General features: G+C 36.7%; 2 protein-coding genes across 2 annotated transcripts; one reads left to right on the top strand and one right to left on the bottom strand.

Annotated features, from left to right (window-relative positions):
- The first annotated feature begins 391 nt into the window (after window positions 1–391).
- Window positions 392–8,803, top strand: LOC101264576 (nicotinate phosphoribosyltransferase 2). Its single transcript, XM_004231805.5, has 15 exons — window positions 392–1,054; window positions 1,167–1,314; window positions 2,190–2,309; window positions 2,430–2,564; window positions 2,645–2,706; window positions 3,054–3,129; window positions 4,021–4,122; window positions 4,983–5,099; window positions 5,403–5,461; window positions 6,490–6,664; window positions 7,254–7,388; window positions 7,460–7,558; window positions 7,703–7,811; window positions 8,041–8,153; window positions 8,389–8,803. Exons 1-15 carry the CDS (start codon window positions 906–908, stop codon window positions 8,464–8,466), a joined length of 1,677 nt encoding a protein of 558 aa, XP_004231853.1. The 5' UTR covers window positions 392–905; the 3' UTR covers window positions 8,467–8,803.
- Window positions 8,737–21,518, bottom strand: DNAPOLALPHA (DNA polymerase alpha catalytic subunit). Its single transcript, NM_001279235.2, has 31 exons — window positions 20,216–21,518; window positions 19,628–19,798; window positions 19,435–19,518; window positions 19,234–19,308; window positions 18,992–19,056; window positions 18,517–18,607; window positions 18,242–18,430; window positions 16,406–16,569; window positions 16,205–16,319; window positions 15,693–15,872; window positions 15,485–15,598; window positions 14,821–14,940; window positions 14,406–14,729; window positions 14,035–14,127; window positions 13,505–13,623; window positions 13,311–13,383; window positions 13,167–13,223; window positions 12,986–13,078; window positions 12,323–12,445; window positions 12,146–12,243; window positions 12,008–12,053; window positions 11,388–11,501; window positions 11,222–11,305; window positions 11,011–11,124; window positions 10,811–10,900; window positions 10,650–10,726; window positions 10,126–10,342; window positions 9,525–9,578; window positions 9,321–9,440; window positions 9,147–9,221; window positions 8,737–9,038 (listed from the first exon to the last, which is right to left on the bottom strand). The coding sequence occupies exons 1-31, from the start codon at window positions 21,413–21,415 to the stop codon at window positions 8,892–8,894; spliced, it is 4,686 nt and encodes a 1,561-aa protein (NP_001266164.1). The 5' UTR covers window positions 21,416–21,518; the 3' UTR covers window positions 8,737–8,891.
- Between the last annotated feature and the right edge of the window lie 597 nt (window positions 21,519–22,115).

A 22,115-nucleotide genomic window follows, 5' to 3' on the forward strand; every position in this document is an offset into this window, starting at 1 on the left:
ATAATAAAAGTAGCAAATGCGTTAAACCATTTGACTTCCTTTCCATCGATTACTATTAACCATACGAATTTAAATTTTAATTTTGTCTCATTTCATTTCCCTATTATTTTTCGACGCATGGAAAGGCCTTGTTGGCTTAATGTTGACACTAGCCAAGGGAATAGACAAAAAGAAACTTAAGTAGTGGCCTTGATGTATTCCAACTTTGTAATTGGAAGAATAATGCCCACAAGTCCCCCTATTTCCTTTTTTGTGATGAATGAAAAAAAAAATAGGACATTTATTGGTCTACATTATGCAAAAGAAATTTATGATATTAGGGGACAAGAAAAGTAACAATGAAATTTCTATATATGGTGTAGCAGATTTGTATGACTAAATTATAATCTTTATAATAAAAATAATAATGAATCATTTTAATTTCAAATTAATTAAAATACTACAAATATATATATATATAGATTTTCTTTCAATAATATTATATTTTTTTCAAGTAGGTACATTTCAAATACTAACAAAGTAAAATAAAAGAGAGAATTTTCATAATTAATTTTAAATTAATTGATCACCTAAATTCAAAGTTAAATTGTGGAGAAAAATAAAGTGGAGGGAGGACCAAGTTGTTGTGTGGACTAGACTAGACAAGACAAGACAGTCCAATTCTTTGACAAAAGTGTTGAATACTTTGGAGTCCAAAGTAACCCAAACATCAATCCAAGCCGCCAGGCGTTAAGTGGAGTGCGCCTTTTCAGTATTCTCTAAAGTTAAAAAGAAGCAATGAATGAAGCTTTATTAAGTCCGATCTAATCCTTGGCGCTCTATATATTCTTAACAACTTCGTTTGTAACGGTCTCAACATATTCTCTCTGTTCTGTAAAACCGAATTGCTGCTAACCCTAGGATTTATGGCTGAAACTATACCTAATGGCGGGCCTGAGAGTGCCAATATTGATGGACCGACCAATCCTATGGTTACGCCTATTTTAACAGATCTCTATCAGTTTACTATGGCCTATGCTTACTGGAAAGCTGGAAAACACAATGAACGAGCTGTGTAAGTATTCAATTTCCATTTTTATTCCTCTTCATTTTCACTCTAGTTAGTTTCATTTGATGTTCTGATCATGATGTTTACTTCAAGCGGATTAATTTGATTGTTTGCTCAGGTTTGACTTGTATTTTCGGAGGAATCCGTTTGGTGGTGAATATACAATATTTGCTGGTTTAGAAGAGTGCATAAAGTTTATTGCTAATTTTAAATTTACTGAGGATGAGATAGCTTTCATCAGGTCATCGTTGCCATCGTCATGTGAGGTAAAGTTGTTATTAACAAGCAAATATGGAGACATTATGTGGTGAAAATCAAGATAGCAAGATTGATATCAAGAATGGTCTCTTTTAATGAATCTTTCATGATACGTTGAGCCCTTTGTGGGTGATTGGAAACTTTCATATCCAAGATGGACCACAACCCCATTCTTGATATCAATCTTGCTATCTTGATTTGCACCACATATGTGTTGAACTTTTTGTGCTGATATATTGAATTCTGCTATCTGAATTAAGATATCATGTGGTCATTTGTTTATCCTTTACTCCTTTTCTATTATCCTCTGTTTTTGGATCTTTCTAAGGGTATTATTCAAATCGCCTGTAAAATTTGGGAACAAATGCTTTCTTGATGAGTTTATCTTCCATTGGCCAAAATATGATCATAAACAATTAATGCAACTGTACTTTTTCTTTGGGAATCCCTGCCTATTTCATAAACATGTCATCCCAGTATGTTTGGGATAATCAAGCTGTGACTGATGCTCCATCTGGTCATGCGTTATACTACTTCATCGTTCCATCTTGTTTATTCACTTCTGGTTTGGCACAATTTTAGAACAGAATATTAGTATGCGCTGTTCAATATTTGTTTAGGAGCATGTGGGCCCATAGTTTGACTTCTGTGTTGATGACAAATAGATTAAAAGATGAAATTCGATTGGAAATGTAAAAGTAAATCTTTAATGAAACTATTGTGGTATTTAAAATGTCTTCGCACTTTATACTTATTAAAATTGATTGGGAAATCTAAAAGGGAAAGTATGTGGGAGAATGGAGTGCTTCTTCAGGGAATATGTTTCTGTTTACTTTAAAGAATTTTTTGCTATGCTGAGAGCATATTTAAATGGATTATGTAGGATGGCTTCTTTGAATACCTTCGAAGACTTGACTGTTCAGATATTGAGATATATTCTATTTCTGAAGGATCAGTAGTTTTTCCCAAGGTACCGCTGATGAGGATTGAAGGACCAGTTGCTGTGAGTCACAATAACACTATCCTTTATTAGTGCTTTCTTTTGAAGCATCTCAACAGGGTTGTCTGTTGGATCTTCTCATGTACATCTCTAATAAGCTTAATGATTGCTTGTGTCTCAAAGGTGGTTCAACTACTGGAAACACCATTTGTAAACCTCATAAATTATGCATCACTAGTTACTACTAATGCTGCAAGACACCGTTTCGTTGCTGGAAGGTCCAAAATATTGCTTGAATTTGGGCTTAGGAGAGCACAGGTTGTTTATCTTTCCTATTATCATCTTTATATTTTATACATGTACAAACTGTGAACAAACTTTTGTACCTTCATGAGTAGGGTCCTGATGGTGGTATATCAGCATCCAAGTATTGCTACATGGGTGGATTTGATGCGACAAGGTGATTTCGTGTTTATTTCACTGTGTCTCTATGAAATGCATCATCTACTTATCTTTTTCCAATGATCTAACCAGAAAAATAATCATTCAAGAAAGAATTTGATCCGTAAGATGGATGGTTACAGTTGATAAAAAACTATGGTGTACTTTTACGTTTACATGCTGCATTATGGATTGCTGCAACCTAATGTTATATCTTTTGCTGGTTATGTTTATCATTTTGATAAGGAAATAAAATTTCTTTTTGTAAGTTAGAATGCTGAGACATTATTTTATTCCTGTTGGTGTTTTCTTTCTTTTTAATCATAGCCAAGACTGGAGGTTCACTGTTTCTTTGTGATTTGACAGCAATGTGGCAGCTGGAAAGCTGTTTGGAATCCCACTCCGTGGGACACATTCCCATGCCTTTGTTAGCTCATTTCTGGTAGGTGCAACCTTCAAAGATCTAGTTTATAGTCAAAGCATAGTAAGAAACATGTCTTAGGATAGTAAAGTGCTCCGTTCAAATTCCCATTTTAGTCCCTTATACGAATGTTAGTTTGTCTTCAGTTACTCATCTATTGTTATTATTATCATTTTTCATTATTACAGTCATTTTGAAGGTATAATTACCACATCTATTTGCTTGCTGGCCAACTTAATGTAGACATAATCATTTCATCTGTAACACATTTGATGACAATATTATGAATTTAATACTGAAAAGACGTTCTTGGCTGTTAAACAAATTACTTAAATTGTTTGATAGAGTCATTCACTATTGTAAGTGGAATGCAAGTGGTTTTTTTTGCTCTTATGGCTCCATATGTATTGATAGGGTACATAAATGCTTGTATATACTCAATTGGTTAAGTGACAATTGTAGTTTCTACCTCAATGTCATTGAGTGGCATCAGTTAAATATGTTAGTCAATGCATAATTGCACATAGCTCAATCACTAACTCATATGAAATTATGTGTATTGGAATGGCAAGCTTAGAGCTAATTATTGTTATACATATGATAAAATTATTTTCTGTCCTGACTTATCAAAAAATACATGATCGATTATCCAGGCTTCAGCTAGAATCCTTAGTAGATGTAATTATGAACTCATCATGTCATGTTCTCTGTGGATACTAATTTCAAGTTTTGTTACTATCAATTGTTTTGTCATGTGCACGTTATCTTGCTTATTGATGAATATAAAGACAAGTAAATTAAGTACTCAAATGTTCTGTAGATGCCTAGTATTTCTTTTTCTCTAGATTGTGCACTCAACATCTTCTACTTGCTTGAAGTTATCTGGTATTTAACTTAGTCCTTATGATGCAGAGCCCAGATGAGATCATAGAGAAATCACTTCAACATCATAATGGTTCTAGTGTTTGTGAGGATTTTGTTAGTCTGGTACAGACATGGCTTGATAAATTAAAGGTATTAATCATCTCATTCTTTTGATGCACTAGTTAGATCATCAAAAAAAAAAAAATTATTGAAGTCTTCCATTTGATTTTTTTTCTTGGAATCTGACCATTTCGGTTTATGCATTCTGATAAATCATATTGGTTCTCTATATTGGTATCACCTTTTTCATTTCAAATATCATTTAGCGTTGACTTCAATTTTCACCTTTTCATTTCAATATACTGAACTAAGCTCCTAGTCTTCCTTACCAAACCTGCTCAAAATCCACACCGTCAAGAGCATATGTGGTTTGAGTGACTGTCAGAGTGTCAATTCTTGTCAGTGTTTAATAAAGTAGGCCTAACATAGAAAACCTGAGGGAGTTTATGTTACAATTTGATTGCCAAAAGGGAGTATGATGTATAATTCCTTCATTTAATTCTGCTTAACCCCTATGGATAGCTGAACTCGTAGCCAGAATACTGGACATGTGCCTAATGTGTATGATTCCACTGAGATAAACTATTTCCTCTCGGACGATTTGTGTGCTTAGAGGTAACTATGATGCTAGGTTGTGCCCACCCGTCCTCCCCAAAAAGGAATAAATAATGCTACTCAGGGGTTGCATACCATTACAAAGAGAATCTGCATGTTTTTCATGATTGATAACAATGAAATATCTTTGTTGCCAAGTCTTCTCTTAGTACTCTAACAATGAGGCTGGAAATCTATTATGAATCTCATGTAGGCCTTCCCTTAATTTTGCATGAAGTTTAAAAATCCTTGTAGCATCATTAGGATATATCAATATAGAACATTACTCTGGAATCTGCTTCTCTTCCATTTTGAGCATGAATGTCATTGATGTGATAACTCTTTGATCTTTTCAGTGGTCACACTTATTGGGTGGAATTTTCAGCGAGACAAATCAAAGTGAGTTAGCCGCTTTCGCCTCGTATGCACTTGCATTTCCTGGAAGTTTTTTGGCCCTTGTAGACACTTATGATGTAAGTACAACTTGTGGACATATTCTTTTCCTCTGTATTCTGTGATATTTGGCTTGGCCATCTAAAACTATACACATGGATTTTGTAGAGACAAAACTTAGTCAATAATCTTACTTTGAAAGAGAAAAGGGTACTCGTCATGATATTTATATATCAGGCTAGACATATAATCTTTTTGTATTGGAAGTTCGAAATAATATTCAGCTAGTAATGTTGTTTCGATTAAGTTGTACTTATGCTGCATCCCCCTTTGTTCTTCATTTACAATGTGCTCTTTGATAACGTTTGAACGTACTTTAACAGGTCATGAGAAGTGGTCTTCCAAATTTTTGTGCAGTTGCTCTTGCACTTAATGATTTGGGGTAAGCTGTTTGCATGATGAATTCTATTTAGATTGTAAAATTGCCTTTCTTTTATGCATGTCTTGGCCTCATGTGATCCTTAATATTCCGGAAGGGGAATGGTATGCCAACTAGAATTCCTAATTTTTCAATTTTGTTAATATGATAGTTTTAAACTTGTGTTATTTTGTTTTGTTCATGAACGTGAAAGAATAACTAGTCTAGAATGAAATCCTTGGATTTTGAAACAGCTAAGTGTGAATCTGTCCCCCACATCCACCTTTTAATACAGCAAGAGGTGCAAACACGCAAAGTTGTCCAGGGTCATCAATGGTTCTAGGACCTATTGTCCATGAGATACTTCCATCCTAGTTTGAGAATCATGTGCCATTCCTCTTAGAGTTTTCATGATGATATGTAATTTCATTTATTTTAATTATATATGTGTGGACCTAGCAAGGGAGGGTTAACCTAGTGGAAAGGAAAGGACTCTCCACATCAACCTTGAGGTTGGAGTTCAAGTTACCTATGGAACAAAGTAGGAACCGGTGATTATCGAGGCCTGGGCAAAAGGGGTTCCTGGTGGGGAGGGAGGAAGATAGTTGTCCATAGCTAAAAGAAGGTTTATATATGTGGACCTCGTTGATTAGATGAACCACACATGTACTTAAACATATACTTTCTTCAGACAATCTTGGTGTGTTATTAATGAAAGGTATTTACTTATCAAAAAAACGGAACGCACCTCTTATTTACAATTGATGGTGCAGAACCTTTCTATTTCATAATCACACAAGATATATACATTTTCTTAACGAAGAGCAATATAGATATCTCCCCTCCTTGTCCTAAACAATAAATTCATTTTTGAGCAAATTTGTGGGATTACACTGGGTATGTTGTTGTATTTCTTTAAGCTTGAATTATTACTATGTTTAAACTAGTCTTTTTCTACTTTCTAATGGTAATTTTCTAGTGTATTTTCTCTCTTTTGCACTCGCCCTGTATTTTGTTTTCAGCCTATTTAGTCTTTACATACTATTATGCAGGTATAAAGCAGTGGGCATTAGACTAGACTCTGGTGATCTTGCTTATCAGTCATGTGAAGCTAGGAAATTCTTTTGTGCTATTGAGAAAGAATTTGGATTGCCTGGTTTTGCAAAGACGAGTATCACAGCTAGCAATGATCTTAATGAAGAAACTCTGGATGCACTAAATAAACAAGTAAGATCATTAGGATTCTCTCACATACTGCTCTTATCTTGTGCTCGTCATTCTTATTATCCGTGTTCTACTCTCTGTGAATGATTTCTAGTCTATTGACAACTCTCTGGCTTTTTGTGCTTCACTAAGTTGTTAATCTTGTGGCACTATCTAGATTAAGAGGGTATTCATACATGAAATAATAGTGTACATAAATGTATTCTTCAATGCATATAGTTATGTTTATCAGCTGTGAATGAAGTATGATCAGGAAAATCATCTCTAGCTTGAAATATGAGTTGGTTTAATATAGCTCCCTCAAGATTTTTGTGGACACAGACTGTTCTAGTAGAAATAAACGCATACCCTCCTACTGGTGGACAAAAGCACATCCTTGTTGACTCATAGTTAATGGATAGGTAGAAAGACCAAATCTTTGCCTATGTTGGAATATGAAGTGGAGGTGTGATTATTCTAGCTAAATTGATCTTCTCATTTTAGAACACTCAAATTAGTTAAAACTTGTGGCTTGAATGTTGGTTCTCGTGCCTATTAGCTTTCATTTTTCTCATTCAGTAAAGCTACATCAACTAACTTATACCTTATACAGGGTCACGAGGTTGATGCATTTGGTATTGGTACTCATTTAGTTACCTGTTATGCTCAAGCTGCTCTTGGTGTTGTTTTCAAGTTAGTTGAAATAAACAATCAGCCTAGAATCAAACTCTCTGAAGACGTATCAAAGGTCTGCCAAAGCTATGGATACTCATTTGGTATTTAGATTCAGTGTGGAAGTTCATAATTTCTTGTTTCTAGGTCTCTATTCCATGCAAAAAGCGGTGTTACAGATTGTATGGGAAGGAAGGGTACCCCCTTGTAGACATAATGACTGGTGAAAATGAGCCACATCCCAAGGTGATTTATGAGGCTTGCTTACTGATCTTCTAGTAGTTCTTTGTGCTATTTCATCCATTGTCAATTCTAATTTAGAAATTAGATAAGCTTCATTGGTACCAAAAAACAGATAATGGACAACTTTTTTTTCCTGCAACTTGACAGGTAGGTGAACGAATTTTATGCCGCCACCCATTTAGTGAATCTAAAAGGGCATACGTAGTGCCCCAGCGTGTTGAGGAACTTTTAAAGTGTTTTTGGCCCGGAAAGTCAGGTAAGAGCTGTTATCCCTATATTGTATTAATGTTAGTTTGAATTATTCGTATTTCTACCAGAAGCATGACCCTACTTTTCCATAGACTCCAAATTATTGAGTGAAGCCCCTGTTGCCTGTTGGTAACATTTTTAAGTTACAGTGAGATATTAAAAAATGACTAGTTCAGTTCAGCTGCTCCTTAAGTTAATAAGTGTTGACTAATGGATGGTGGTTTGTCATTCTGAAGCTAAAACAAGAGAAGACCTTCCTCCTCTGAAGGAGATCAGGGAAAGATGTATTGCACAACTGGACCAAATGCGACCAGATCACATGAGAAGGCTGAACCCAACACCATACAAGGTAAGTACCAATTGTTCTCTTTTTTTCTCTCAATTAAAAATTTTAAAAGGAAATTGGGGAGGGGGGGGGGGGTAGTAGTCAGGGGAAATGGAGTCAAATCCCCTCACCAACCAAGTGAAAGTTCAGATAGCCAACAAACTAAGCTACTAAGGTGACCTAAATTATACTAGTATGTCTAGGCTGAAGTGCTTTTTCTTTTCAGGTTGTCAGTTTTGATTGAATTTTTGTTGTGCAGGTCAGTGTGAGTGCAAAGTTGTATGATTTCATCCATTTCCTCTGGCTCAATGAAGCACCTGTTGGAGAGTTGCAGTGAACCATGAATGAGAAGTTTGGGAGTCTTCTAGGTTTCTTGTGCATCTTTTTCATCATGTAAACTGAAATTTTACATAAAGTTATTAACCAAAGAGAAGTCCGTTCTTTACTTTTTCCCCCCAGTGATGTTCCGAGGCAATTGTATAAGCTTCCTTGGAAGTTTGTAAAGGTCAATAAAAGTGCATTTGTATTTTCCTCTCAATTGAGTCCTCAGAAATGCGTGGATAAAACTGGGTGAAACCCATGTGCACCTTATAGTTGTGATTAATGTAACTGAGCCAAATTATTGTGACTAGAAAAGGTTTCAGTAATGATTATGGAATTTCATTCTTCTGAAATTGCTCTGCTAGTTGGTTCTCCTTGCCAACTACACATTTTTCAAACAATTTACACTGGACATTACAAAAAGTTACGGTATTAGCCTTGCTAGAATGAAACAATCAAATCTTTAAGCTGCACCCAACTGTAGGCACATCTATCGCGGAACTTCTCTACAGTTGATGCTGCTGCTTCAACCACAGGCCGTATCCTAACAAGCTCCTTCTCTACTTGTAATCTCATGTTACTCTCAACCTGCCACTCAAAAAGACAATAGATCAGCAACTTCCTCACTGGAGGGGGGAATAAAAAACAAAGGGGACCCCAATTTGATGAAATCACACAGATGGGGCCAGAGACAACCTTCTCAATGCAGCGTACAGTGTCTAAGACGAAGCAGAAATAAGCAAGCTGTTTGTAAAGATCTGCTTCCGTGTACTGCCAGGGTGAGTTGTGCACAAGTTTTATCAGTAATTAGCTAAAGCCAACAGTGCAGGTTGACCTAAGAGACGATTCAAAAGATATCAGAAAGTAAACCTGTCTTAGTAAGTGTCCATTACAACGAGGATAATTTGGACAAACAGTTCCTCTCTCTGAGTCCCCAATTACTCGCAGGTTCAGGCTACGAGTGGTGTAGTTGCAGGTTTCATCATCGCACTGAACAGAACAAAATAGCTTTAGTTAACTGTGCTGTCCAGCAAGCTCATCAAAGCAATAGCTGTAAAATATTTAAGCACATACCATCATAACTCCTTTGTAATATGTTGAAATAAAGCCTTCTACTTGCCTTTTAACCTGTCAAGGGTGACATGACAACACGAATCTAAGCGTACATACCAGCCTGTCACTACTTACATATTGTATATATGTAAATCGAGATCCTTCTTCAAAAGAACGAGAAAATAACACAAAATATCCTTAAATAAGTGTATTTAACACACGGTTCTGACTTCAAAAAGATGATGATTGCCAAAGACAAGTGGAAACATGGAAATGGAAGGTTGAGAACGCAAGAAAAATGAACCTGGTTCACTAATTTGGGGGAAGAAGGCTAAAATGACACCAAGAGAACCACAAAAGTAAAGGTTTCAATTGAGAGAATCTAGAGATGTTAGTCTTGTAGGTGACTTGGTGTAACCACAAGACAACCTAAAGGCTGAAAACAATTCATGGCCATCTATACTCATACTGAGAACGAAATCATATCAGTTGTAAAGAAAATCGACAGTACTAAGGCAGTTCTACATGATTACGTGTTCCAACATTTTAGATGACAGAAAGCAGAGGACAAAAAGTAGTTGACATAATTGTACAAAGTTCAGTTGAAAGTCAAAACACATACCTGGTTTGCTATCAATGCCGAAGATATATTCCCCTCACTCTCCTCTGGGCATTTGGGACAACTAAATCTTTCCCAGACTTTGCTGGCAGACTCTCCTACTTGCAAGTCTGCTGGATTTTGCCTAATTGATGAACATATGGAACTAAATATAGGTGCACACTCAAAAGAGCAGGAGCAGCTGGGGCATGTCAAAGTCAAAGGCTCACAACCCCGAAATCTGCATTTTGCATTGTCAGAAGAAAAATATGTTCATACAGTGGAGAAGTTAGCATATCAAAATGTGAACAAAAAAATGGGAAAGTTAGGGGGGTAGAGAGGTGAAGCAGAAAAAGTGTGGAAGGAAACTGATACCATAAAGAAAATTGAAACAAATAAGAGTTCAAAGAAATAAGAGAGAGAACGAGGAAAGACTGAGATTGCACAAAACAGTAATTAGGATGAGTTGAGTATATGAAAGAAAAGCATCTTCAACCTGAACAAAAGATAAAAGGAAAGGTAAACTTTCTCTGAAAGAGATCAATTACCTCTCTTCATCATCAGCTACACATAAAAGTGCATTTGAGGGATCATCATTGACAGCTTCACTTGATTTATTTTGGAACTGAAGGAAAAGTCAAACCCTTAAGCTATTTTTCAAAATCATGTCATGTTGAATTAATGTCCGTTTTGAAAAGTTGCTATTTACCTTGGATGAATCTAGTCCTAAGCAATCAGCCAGACGTGCTGGGCTAGTACCCTGAATTGACGCACATAGACGGGATATTACAGGATGTATCTGTGACATTGAAAATGGTTCACAGTTAGGTGGAGTCGCGAGATATGCACGCATAAGAACCAACGATAGCGATTTAAAATTGAAGATCAAAATAAGTAGACTACGAAGACCTGTTGGGCAAGGTAATAATCAATGTCTACTATCCAGTTTCCATTGTCTCTTTTCAGTTCATCAGGATGTCTTGCCCGCTGAGCAATTCCCACAGAGGTAGTTGAACCATTACCCTGCAAGTGTGTGTAACACCTGCATGTTAAGACAACAGAAACCAAAAGAGAAAAACTGGATTTCATCGTATTGGACCATTAATAATAGGAAATAAACCTGTTCACAACAGATGACATATGGTACTGTATCACCAGCAGAGCAACCAGTAACATAGCCACTTTTCTTCAACCTGAGTGCTACCTACAGATGTAGAGGATGACAATATTAACTCTCAGTTCCTTAGTCTGAGACATGAATTGATCAAAGACTTCTTAAAACTTACTTCAACGTGAGGTTGACTTTTAGCATCAGGATAGGCTTCAGGAGGTTTAGTCAATGATTTGGTGATCACGTATTTTTCCAGCTCAATTTGGCCAGTCCTCATTTGCTCTTGTACCTGCAGTAGATCAGAGAAATTCAAGAATAATCATAGGAAACTAGTAATAGGCCTACATCACAAAAATCAAACTAAAATGAGCTGATTGCCTCTCCAGGTGCTAAGAGTAGCAGCTGGATTTTCCTTCAACCAGAATGAAGAAGACTGACTGTATATGAAGATTCCAGGCTGCCCAGCAAATTTCGGAACAATGCACTAGCAAGACAATAGTGGAGATACACAGAGGATTTATGGTAGAAAGCAGTAGCTGCTCAATGATTGAGGTAAGGAGAGCCAGTGGGGGGAGACTGGCTGGGGGGAGGGGGAACCCTACTGGTGGAACTCCATGAAAAGAAGCCATAAGCTAAGAGTCACTCCTGGAAATATTCTCAATCCTAAAGAGTAGCCTATAAATTTTTTTGATCAAGAATATAGCCTGCAATATAAACTAAACCGCATTCAATATGAAAGCTGCAGAGCCATTGCAGCTCCTGGCTTATGATTTTCAATATCATTGAGAGTGATACCTTCATAAGTGCATTATGTATTGATTCAATGACATCTTCACAGGACCTGCCACCATTAAAGACATGTAAATCATTCAGACTGAGCAATCACAAGTATGATGATATGAAGAGAAGAAACAAGTTCACAGCAAGATGTACCCGCCGGACAGTATTTGGCTAAGGCAGAAATCTCCCAATTCCTTTGACAGCAAGCTCCAGTCACGACGCACCATATCGAGACCTTTTTTCTCAATAACCTAAGCAAAAGAGTCAGCAACATGGAGTAGTCACAGAAGTTCAAAAGGATTTCAACTTTCTGTAACATGCAATAGCTACCTCATAGGGCTTTCCGTCCTTAAACTGCACTTTTACAGCTGCATATTTCTTTTTCTTGAGAAGCAGCATTCTTTTGTACAGACCATCAAGATCAATCTCTAAGCACCTGTATTTCTTGTTAACCTATAAAAGAGGAGGCACTTTCATGTGATGAATCCTAGTTGATTAAGACGATACCTATGATTACTACTCATAACTTTTTCTTTGTGAAGAGATCCTAATTTTCAAGCAAAGTTATTGCAGCTCTAATAAATACTTGTATAAAATTGATGGTAATGGGAGCATTTGTCCTATATGTATAAATCCAAATTGGGAAGATATTTACCCAAAGTAGAGCATAAACCAGCCTCAACCGGAATGCTATTTTTATATTGTTCACAAATAATATAAATATACCACATCAATTCATTGTGTATTGATGATGGGATTCCATTGATGTGGAAAAGGACCATATCAATAATTCTGATTTTATGTATGGACAGTTCCTTGGTTACTTGTTTAAGAAATCAAGCGATATACAGATCTAATTCAGGGAAAAAAAGTGTGCAGTCAACACCAACCTCTTGAATAACTTTGGCATCTATTGCTTTGGATTTTCCAATGTCATCAAGTCCACTATAAATCATACTAATTCAGGGAAAAAAGTGTGCAGTCAACACCAACCTCTTGAATAACTTTGGCAGCTATTGCTTTGGATTTTCCAATGTCATCAAGTCCACTATAAATCATAATTGAATCAGTGTCACCATAGATAACCTGATTCATAAGAGAACAATGGGTTCAAGGACCAAGTTTGACATTTAGGCAGGACAAGTAAACAGCAAATATTCCACAAGAAGAAAACCTCCAGGTTGAGTAAATTCTGAACTAGGTCAACAGTACTCTGTAAAATTTCCCTTCCCTACAAAGCAAAATAGAGATGTTAGATATGCAGTTATAATCTGCTTAAATAAAATATACAACAGTTCAGGAAAAGTGAGCTTCCTACTTGTGAGGTTATAAGCTCTGCTAGCGACTTTGCATAGAATCTTGAATTGGAGAATCCTAGACATCCGTACATACTGCAGTAAAATTTTATCACCTCAGGAAATATATCTCCAATAATATCAATATGATGATGATGCATCAAGTAGCACAAGTATATACAATGTGTGCATGTGCATATAACAAAAACAGTGAGACCTGTTTGCTGTAAGCTTCAGAGCTTGTTGCTGTATGTCAAACTGTTGGGCCTTGAGACCAGATGCTGTTTTTAACCATGACTTTACCATTCTTCTCCTCTCAACCAAATTCTTGAGCAACTGCGAATTCACCACAAAAAGAGATGAGTATATATCACCTTCAAGAATTATGTAGAATGCTTGATTACTGCTATTCTGCACATAACCATTAACTTAAAAGAAGTCTTGATTTAACTGAAGAATGACCAGCTCAAAGTTAGACGGGATCAACAAATTGATTAAGTATATTAAATAAAACCAACAAAAATTATCATACATAATGTAGGTTTATGTCAAATTGTGCTTCAGAGCAAAACTTCCAGCATCAAATAGTACTAAAAAGTTTTGGGGTGAACTGTCCTGGGCATGCACTTACTCCGTATAGAATATCAGGAGTTTCAAAAGTGTTTGGTTTGATTACATTGCTGGGAAGACAACTTGGATTTTGCTCAGGGTGTTATCAGAACATGCAATCAAGTATGACGCACTTACCTCTGGTAAAAGCCCCGTTCTTTTACTAGATGGTAAATGAGGAACTGATCCATCCAGAGAGCTTTCAACTGTCGTGAAACAAATATTGTATTCCTAAAGAGGAAAAGAATAAAAGAGGAAACTTAAGTATGAAACTTGTATTATAAGATGCAAGTATCGAGCAATTGACATCACTGGGCAACAAATAATGATGGCAATAAATATTAGGAATATGGAACCGTTCAATCTAGCTAGATGTTAATCACATTGTAGCAAAAGTTATGATAATGCTTTCCCTTCTAAAAGAAAAGGTAGGGAAGGAGAAAAAATGAGAGGTAATAATGATTGAGGGAGGAAGGGAGAGAAAGAGAGATGTATTAAAAATAACTAACCTGAATAATGGAAGGGTATAGACTATTGAAGTCCAGTAGCAGAATGTACTTATCGTATAAACCTCTTTTTGGCTCCAAAACTAATCCACCAGAGTAGGAAGGCCCCTTTTTTGCTTTCCCATGGTTGATGTCCAGAATCCCACCTTCAATATTTGGATCATCAGCATCAATGGGCTCAGTTTCTTTTCCCTCATCACCCTGGTTCAACTTTCTTTTTGTAATTTTAGCTTCTCTTGCATGAGAAGAAAATTTGTCTGGCACTATGAATTTCTTAGCATGGAATGCATGCAACAAGAGGTATTCTACTCTTTGGGCCCGAGCACCCTGAAATAAAGAGAAATTAACATTGACTATGTCCGCATAATATCCACAAAGTTGGTCTCATGAACATAAAGCAGGTTTTGTAACAGTTCACCTGAAGGGTTTTTCCCCAAAGGTTACCACTGATATTGGTCAGCTGACGAGTCAAAGGAAGAACACTTAGATGAAACATGAGTTCCATCGATAACCATGCATCAGTTTCTCCACATTCAATCTGTATACATCACAAATGCTCATTAGGATGATAATTAGAGGGCAAAATCAGTTGTGTAAATTGGAGAAAATTATTACATCAGTAACATCATTACAGAAGGACGAGACAAGGCCCAACCTCACAGATTAACTAGAAATGAAATTAGCATATCCAGAGCTGCAAATCAAACTGCTCCATGACAATCTGTCACCTAAATGATCATGCCTCTAGTTTATTCATCTAATGTCAACTCTTAACTGCATAAAGGTATGCTTATGATATATTGCTTCAACCAGTGAACTCTATTATTGTTTGTTTCTAGCTATTGAAAAGCCCATCAGCAGTATTCTTTGTTAGTTATGGAGTGGTACAATGTATTCTAAAGGTACAGCAAAAGAATAAACGGCAAAATGCAGCTGCCCTATCTGTTATTCAATGGATTAACATTATCTTTTATTGTTGACAGCAAATTTCATACTTGACCTAAACACAGATAACTATCCCTATTCTAATAAAAATGAGAGCAATTGGATCAGAAAGTTGCTAAATCAGAATCAGAACCTACAAGTTCCAAGAGTGAGTCAGCAGCCTGAAACATTTGAGGCACGTCGTGGGGAGAAATCTCCTTCCTATCTTTGTTCAGTTGATTCTTCACAAGTTGTGTCAATGAATAACTAACCTGAAAGTGGATATAGTTGAACCACAAGTTATAAAATTTCAAAAAAATATATATACAGCTATCCCATATATAGCTTATTGAGTAGGAATTCTACCTCTTTTAATAATTCACGAGAAGATAAATAGGTATCACATAGAAGACGCCCAGAAATACAAGACATGATCCCCGGACTTGCTCCTGAGCCAAAAAGTGTACTGCCCTTGGTAAGCTTTGGCATGACAGAGCGTTTAAGGCGACCTATTTTTGACCACATACTGCTGGGGACTTTGCAGGCCTGCAGAAATTAATAGCTCCCAAGGAACAATAAGCAGGCAGCTATATCACAGATTTTTTCTATTTTAAGAATTAAGAAATACAGAAAAACTTGAACTTTCGTATTTCTGCGATTACTTAAAATTCATAGAGTTAAATTATAGCTAAGCAGTGATTGAAAAACTCTCAATGTCGTTTGGTATAAATAGGATTGCACACTACATATGACGAGAGCATGGTATGCTATATTAAGATTCAAAATAGAATTGGAGGATATTGTGGATCATGTATGTCTTCGAAATTTTTTTAGAGATCACTACTATGGAAGATGGAACCTATTAATTAAACACAAACCTGAACTCTATGAAGAAGAACATCCAAGTCAAAGCCAGAAATATTATGGCCAATAAGCACGTCACTCTCCAATTTATGCAACTCGATCATCAACCGGTTTAATAATGCCCTTTCACTGATTTCAAATAGAGTAACATTAAGTAAGTCAAATGAAAAACAGATATAGGTACAGGCAATACGTTGATTATCCAATGAACTTGCCTGCTCTCAAAACTGATAACATTTGATCCAGCTTTTGTATTTCTCTCTGCTGCTTCCTTAGTAAATCCCATAGGAAATATGCCTCCCTCAAGCTTACGCACAACAGTAAAATGAGAAAGCATCCCTGGTTTTGTCCATTCGGAGGTTAACATGGGCGCATCAATCTGCAAAATCAACATATGCTCTTTTTTAGTAAAACTTCAAGGAAATTCCTGTCAAGCAGTTTCCACAAGCAAAATTAAATGTATCCTTATTTTTTTTTAGTTTTTCTCATTAGCAGCTCTAACACATTTATTTCATTGATACCGAGCAACAACATACCTATTGTAATCCCGCAAAGTAGGGTCTGGGGAGGGTAAGGTATACGCAGTAATGCTGACCCACCCCTACCTAGGAGGAGAAGCTGTTTACCATAGACCCACTCAAGAGAAAAAACAGTTCAATGTAGTATAGAGAAAGATATAATGGAAATGAAAAAATTCATGGGAAGATACTAAAGACAATCTTACAATCAACCTGAACAAAACCCATAACAAAGTAAAAAAATAATAGAAGTACAAAAAGAAACAAATAATAACCAAACTCAAAGGACAAGAAACTATAAGGGTAATACAACAACTAATAGGACGGCTAATAGTACAAAGATATAAGCAAGATAGCACCTAACTATTTGACTAACCTTTTACCCTAACCCACGACCACCATAACACTCTAAGGTCATGTCCTCAGAAAGTTGAAGGTTTCATCATAACTAGTCTAATCAACTCTCCTCAATATTTCTTTGATCTACCTCTACCTCTCTTAAAATCAACTATAGTCAACCTCTCACACCTTCATATACTTAGACAACCATGCATTTTTCTGCCCATGTCTAAACTATCTTAGCCTCGTTTCTCTCATCTTGATCTCTATCGAGGCCACTCCTACCTTGTCCCAAATATCTTCCTTCCTAGTCTTATCTCTCCTAGTATGCCCCCATATCCATCTCAGCTTCCTCATCTCCGCAACTTTCATCTTTTTAACATGAGAGATCTTGATTACCCAACTCTGCTCAATACAACATCATCGGTTTAACCACCACTTTGAAAACTTGCCTTAAAGTTTGGGACTCTGGATGTGAGCCTCCATTTCACCCACAATGCACCTATAGAATGTGTGACATCGTTGTCAATCTCTCTATTTCCTTGGATAATAGACCCAAGGTACTTAACTTCTGGTCTATGAATACATGCATATGTGTGTATGTTGCATCTATCGGTGTGGAAGAAGACGACACACCACGATACATTAGAATGCAACTAATGTACGTAATTATGATACACATACAGCTTCACTTCAGTCATCATACAAGTATATGTTACAGGGTACTGTATTTGTACCATCAAGTGCATCATACAAGATCTACTAAACCAATAAATCCCTATTAACCATAAAGATTTGACTACCCAAGAAAAAAGACCCTATGTAGCTGAAATTTTCTCTACAAGCGAGATCTCAGTTTTCTCTCGACCTGACTTTCCATAAATTGGAAGATCCTCTGCAAGCGAGATCTCATTTTCCCTATACCTGAGTAACCATAATATTTACTTCATAACTCATAATCAGGTAGAGAATTAATTTCTTGAACTGATGCACAGAAAACATTACAGATGAGAACTCAGGTAATAAACATGGTTGAGCTACATTTACATCTTTAGATGCACTGCATGAGTAAAATAACCATCAGAAGATCAAAAATTCCTTTTATTACTAAAAAGCATTGCCTTCTGATATCCTAAAAACAGATGTCTTAAATCAGATGTTGCTGGTAAAAGAAACTAGCCTCGTGAACTTTACCTTTGCACTGTGACAGCAAATGACAGATGCAGATACAATTTCATTTATATTTTGCTTTTGGTTGATGATAGTTTTCAGATTTATTGCTGTAACAACCACTGGAGGAATCTCAGCAACGTTCTTCGAGGATGTGGAGATTTTGATGTCTTTTGGACTATCTACAATGACCTCAAATTTACACCAGCTCACCTGTGCAGAACAAAGAGAACATCAGAAATATAGACCAGGTGAACCACCAGAAGACAAATTAAGGGAAGTTGCTTTGATGGCCTTACACGTTGAGGAATAGGACAACTAGAGAACTTCGAAATTGATAGCCATGAAGGTCCTTTAATTTTCCTCTTGATCAGGAATAGCTCCATTGCACTGCAAATAATAAACGCTGGTTGGATAACATGACAGAGATTCAAATCAAGTAGAAGTACAAAACAAGTAAATATCCAAATATTTTATTTTTTATCCGCGGGAGGGGGGGGGGTGTCGGTCTTTCGTATAACTGAATGATTCACAGCTGGAGCCACACGCTCCACATAGAAACTAATGCAAATTTCAAAATATACAATTGGTCTTGGCTCTTTCGGTTAATACTTTCTAGTGAAAAATGCATCACCCAGTTGAACTGATACGAAAAGAGTCTTCATAAAGAGAGATCACACGCATTAGGAAGCTTGTAAACTAGAAAACTCATCCAAAATATACTTGGAATGAGTACCACAGGAATGTTAACTAGAAAAGCCACTGGAAATATACCTGGAATGAGTACCAAGCAAGGCACTAAAGTTTTCTCCCCTGAGATCTGATGGAAGCGGTGGATCCTGGAATGACAAAGTTCAAAATCGGTAACTCAAAGACATGACACAATAATGTGACTTAACAGAGAAAATCTGAACGATTGCTTGATCTTGGAATTACAGAATCCATAATATTTCGCTAGCGTAAGTTGTATATAATGTTCTGATCCCTCATATTACATAAAGAAATAACAAATGTACCTTGAAAGGATAGTTAATCTTAAGGACGAAATTCTCCCCTCGAGGTACATCAGATCGTTCAAATGCATAATTTCTCTACAAATGTAGAAGGACAAAGAATAACAAAAGGAAAGAGAAAGATAGAAATAAGTAATATTTCAAATTGTAATTAGTAAAATTTACAGAAAACCATTTGCAAGTAAAATTATGCTTCAATCAAACCTTCACTGGTGCCATGCTAAAACTCGAGATGTTATGTTCTAGAAGGTAATTTCTACACTCAGCCTTCAATCCTGATGCCATCTCCTGGAGAGGAATTTGCAAGAGACAAATTTGCGATGGAGGGGATGAATAAATGAGCAATATGTAGAAAAAATATAATTACATGAAAGGAGAAAGCATTTCAAGAGATTACGTGCAACTGACTGAGGAAGGCAGAAGGAGAGATTTGAGACTCTTCTACATCTCTGGAGAGCTTGGAGATTGTATCACCACAAAATACAGAACCATTAGGGACCGCATAAACACATCTTTGCATGTTCTTCACAACAATACAGCAACTATGGTATGTACCTCCAGCTTTCACCTGAGCTCAAATAAAAAAATTTATCTCTCAGCTATAGATATAACATGTTATTCTATGTCGTTCAATTGTCACTTTCAAATTGATCATACAAATTTGCCAAGTCCCTAAACTGAATAAAGGCCATTAAGGTAACAGTAGGCTATAGTGGCAGAATCTACAATATTGAAACATGTACAAGTATGTTTATTTTACTTGGTCATAGCAGATAAAGATCCAAATGATAAGGTGTATGGCTAAAGATATGCAAATTGGCACCCAAACATAAGTGATGCAGAACACGTTGATCACCAGCAAAGTTAACTGAAATAGAGACACCAGATTTATAGAGACACCAGATTTTAAGAAGGTGTCGGTATGACTCTAGTTCATTTAAATTTGTATAGCGAAAGCGTACACAAACAAAGCTTTCCAAAGTACCTTCCCAAAAAGATAAATATTGCCAGCATTTGTACCATACAGCTCTTCATGGGCATCAAGTATGAAGAAAGGCAATGATCCGTCAGAATCCAACTCAAAATCTGTTTTCTCTTCAGTGTTTACAAGTTTCGCCTCAGATTCATTGCAGTTCAAGATCCCGCTACCTGCATTTCTTAAAGCCTGCCATTCAGCAGTAGCACTCAAGCCTGGATCCTTTCCCTCGCTGATTTTAGCATTAAGTGCAAATACTTTACTTTCCACCAAGGGCTCCAACTTCACTTCAGCGCAATTTACTACAGTGTCACCATCCCTTATTCCCACTGTAGACAAATTATCTGATTTTACTGCTTTCTCCCCTTCTACTTCAGCATCTAAAACCTCACTACTTTGAATATTTCTAGCCGAATTGTTTCCTTCACCCGTACTAATTTTAAGTAAGCCACCTGTTCCTTCATCTGTACTAATTTCAGGTAAGCCACCTGAAATAGACTCCCCATTTTGAGCAGTAACACGTTTCACTTCCTGTCTAGTCATCAAATCAACCTTGCCAGCTCCAAGCTTCTCAGTTTTAACATTGAGCAAGTTGGGATTAGCAACTGAACTCCTCGAAGCCTGCAATGAGTTAGAATTTCCTCTTCGCCTTCTCTCCCTATCAGCCTCATCGGGAGCGAATTCAGCTATAACATCATCTACAATGCTATCGCACGACAAATTCCTAGTCTTATCGTCTCTCTTAAACACCGAAGAGGTAAACAGACTAGAAATTCTTTGCTTACCCATCAATGCCGCAGCAGCTGTTAGCGCAGCTGATGGCTTTTTAGTAATTTGCTGCTTCTTCTCCGATGTCTTCTTCTTATTCTTCGGTCTCTCATTCTCATCTTCCGATCCTTCCGACGATAACACGCCGGCAACTGACCAATCCTCTTCCTGGCCTTCATCGCCATACCCTAAACCATCGTCATCAACAATAAACCCCCGAGCTGCTTCACGGCGCTTAGCGACTATGTCATTGTACTCATCGTCCTCAACTACATCGTAAATTGGTTCATCTATCTTGACCTGTAATCCGCCGTTCTCAGTGGAACGACGGCCACCAGTCCGGAGAGCTTTGATCCGCTCGAGCGCCTCTGCTCTCTTACCGCCGCTTGTTTTCCTGCTAGAGCGCCTTCCTTCGACTGTTGGTTGTTGTTCGTCCGACATTTTCTTGTCCCTGTAAGCCGAATTTCTCTCTTAGAGATCTGAAAACGTAGTGATGAAAAAGCAAACAATTGAAAATCCAGTTGATGATGCTGACAAAAATGGCGCGAACATTTTGTTTTCGCGCCAAAAGCCCTATTGGGCCTTCCAGCTTCAAAATATATTGGACTGGACTAACAAGTGCTAGCCCAATTTCTGTGTTTTACTGTAGAGAATATTATGTAGGGATAATTGTTTATAATAGCAGACTAATAACCTAAAATAAATAAAGTATCTACGGTTTGATTTAATTGTGCTCCACAGTAAATGTTAGCCAAAGTTTGTCAGTCGCCTCTCTCCCAAAAATCTCGCTCGCCACTCTTCCTCTGCTCGCCTCTCTCGCTTTATACACAGAAGTATATAAATTGTGTTTCTGTTTTGTATAAGCGAGAGAAAATTGTATATACACATGCAAAAATATATATCTTCGTGCTATACACTTATTATACAATTTACAAACATTTTACTTCAATTCAATTGTAAACAAATGCAAATTTGCAGCGAAAAAGGCGAACGAATTATACAATTGCTAAAAAATACAATTTTCTCTCGCTTTATACAATAGAAGCGTATAAATTGTGTTTCTGTTTTTGTATAAAGTGAGAGAAAAACATATATCTTCTTCTTATACACTTATAATTATGCAATATACATACATTTTACT

Source organism: Solanum lycopersicum, chromosome 2, assembly GCF_036512215.1.
Source record: "Solanum lycopersicum chromosome 2, SLM_r2.1".
Taxonomy (NCBI): Eukaryota; Viridiplantae; Streptophyta; class Magnoliopsida; order Solanales; family Solanaceae; genus Solanum; species Solanum lycopersicum.

Coding starts and splice junctions, on each gene's coding strand:
- LOC101264576 (XM_004231805.5), top strand. CDS start 906: ATGGCTGAAACTATACCTAATGGCGGGCCTGAGAGTGCCAATATTGAT. Junction 2,310..2,429: donor GGATTGAAGGACCAGTTGCT/GTGAGTCACAAT, acceptor TGTGTCTCAAAG/GTGGTTCAACTACTGGAAAC. Junction 7,559..7,702: donor AAAATGAGCCACATCCCAAG/GTGATTTATGAG, acceptor GCAACTTGACAG/GTAGGTGAACGAATTTTATG.
- DNAPOLALPHA (NM_001279235.2), bottom strand. CDS start 21,415: ATGTCGGACGAACAACAACCAACAGTCGAAGGAAGGCGCTCTAGCAGG. Junction 18,431..18,516: donor GTTGTCCTATTCCTCAACGT/GTAAGGCCATCA, acceptor TGTTCTGCACAG/GTGAGCTGGTGTAAATTTGA. Junction 12,244..12,322: donor AGGACGGAAAGCCCTATGAG/GTAGCTATTGCA, acceptor TCTTTTGCTTAG/GTTATTGAGAAAAAAGGTCT.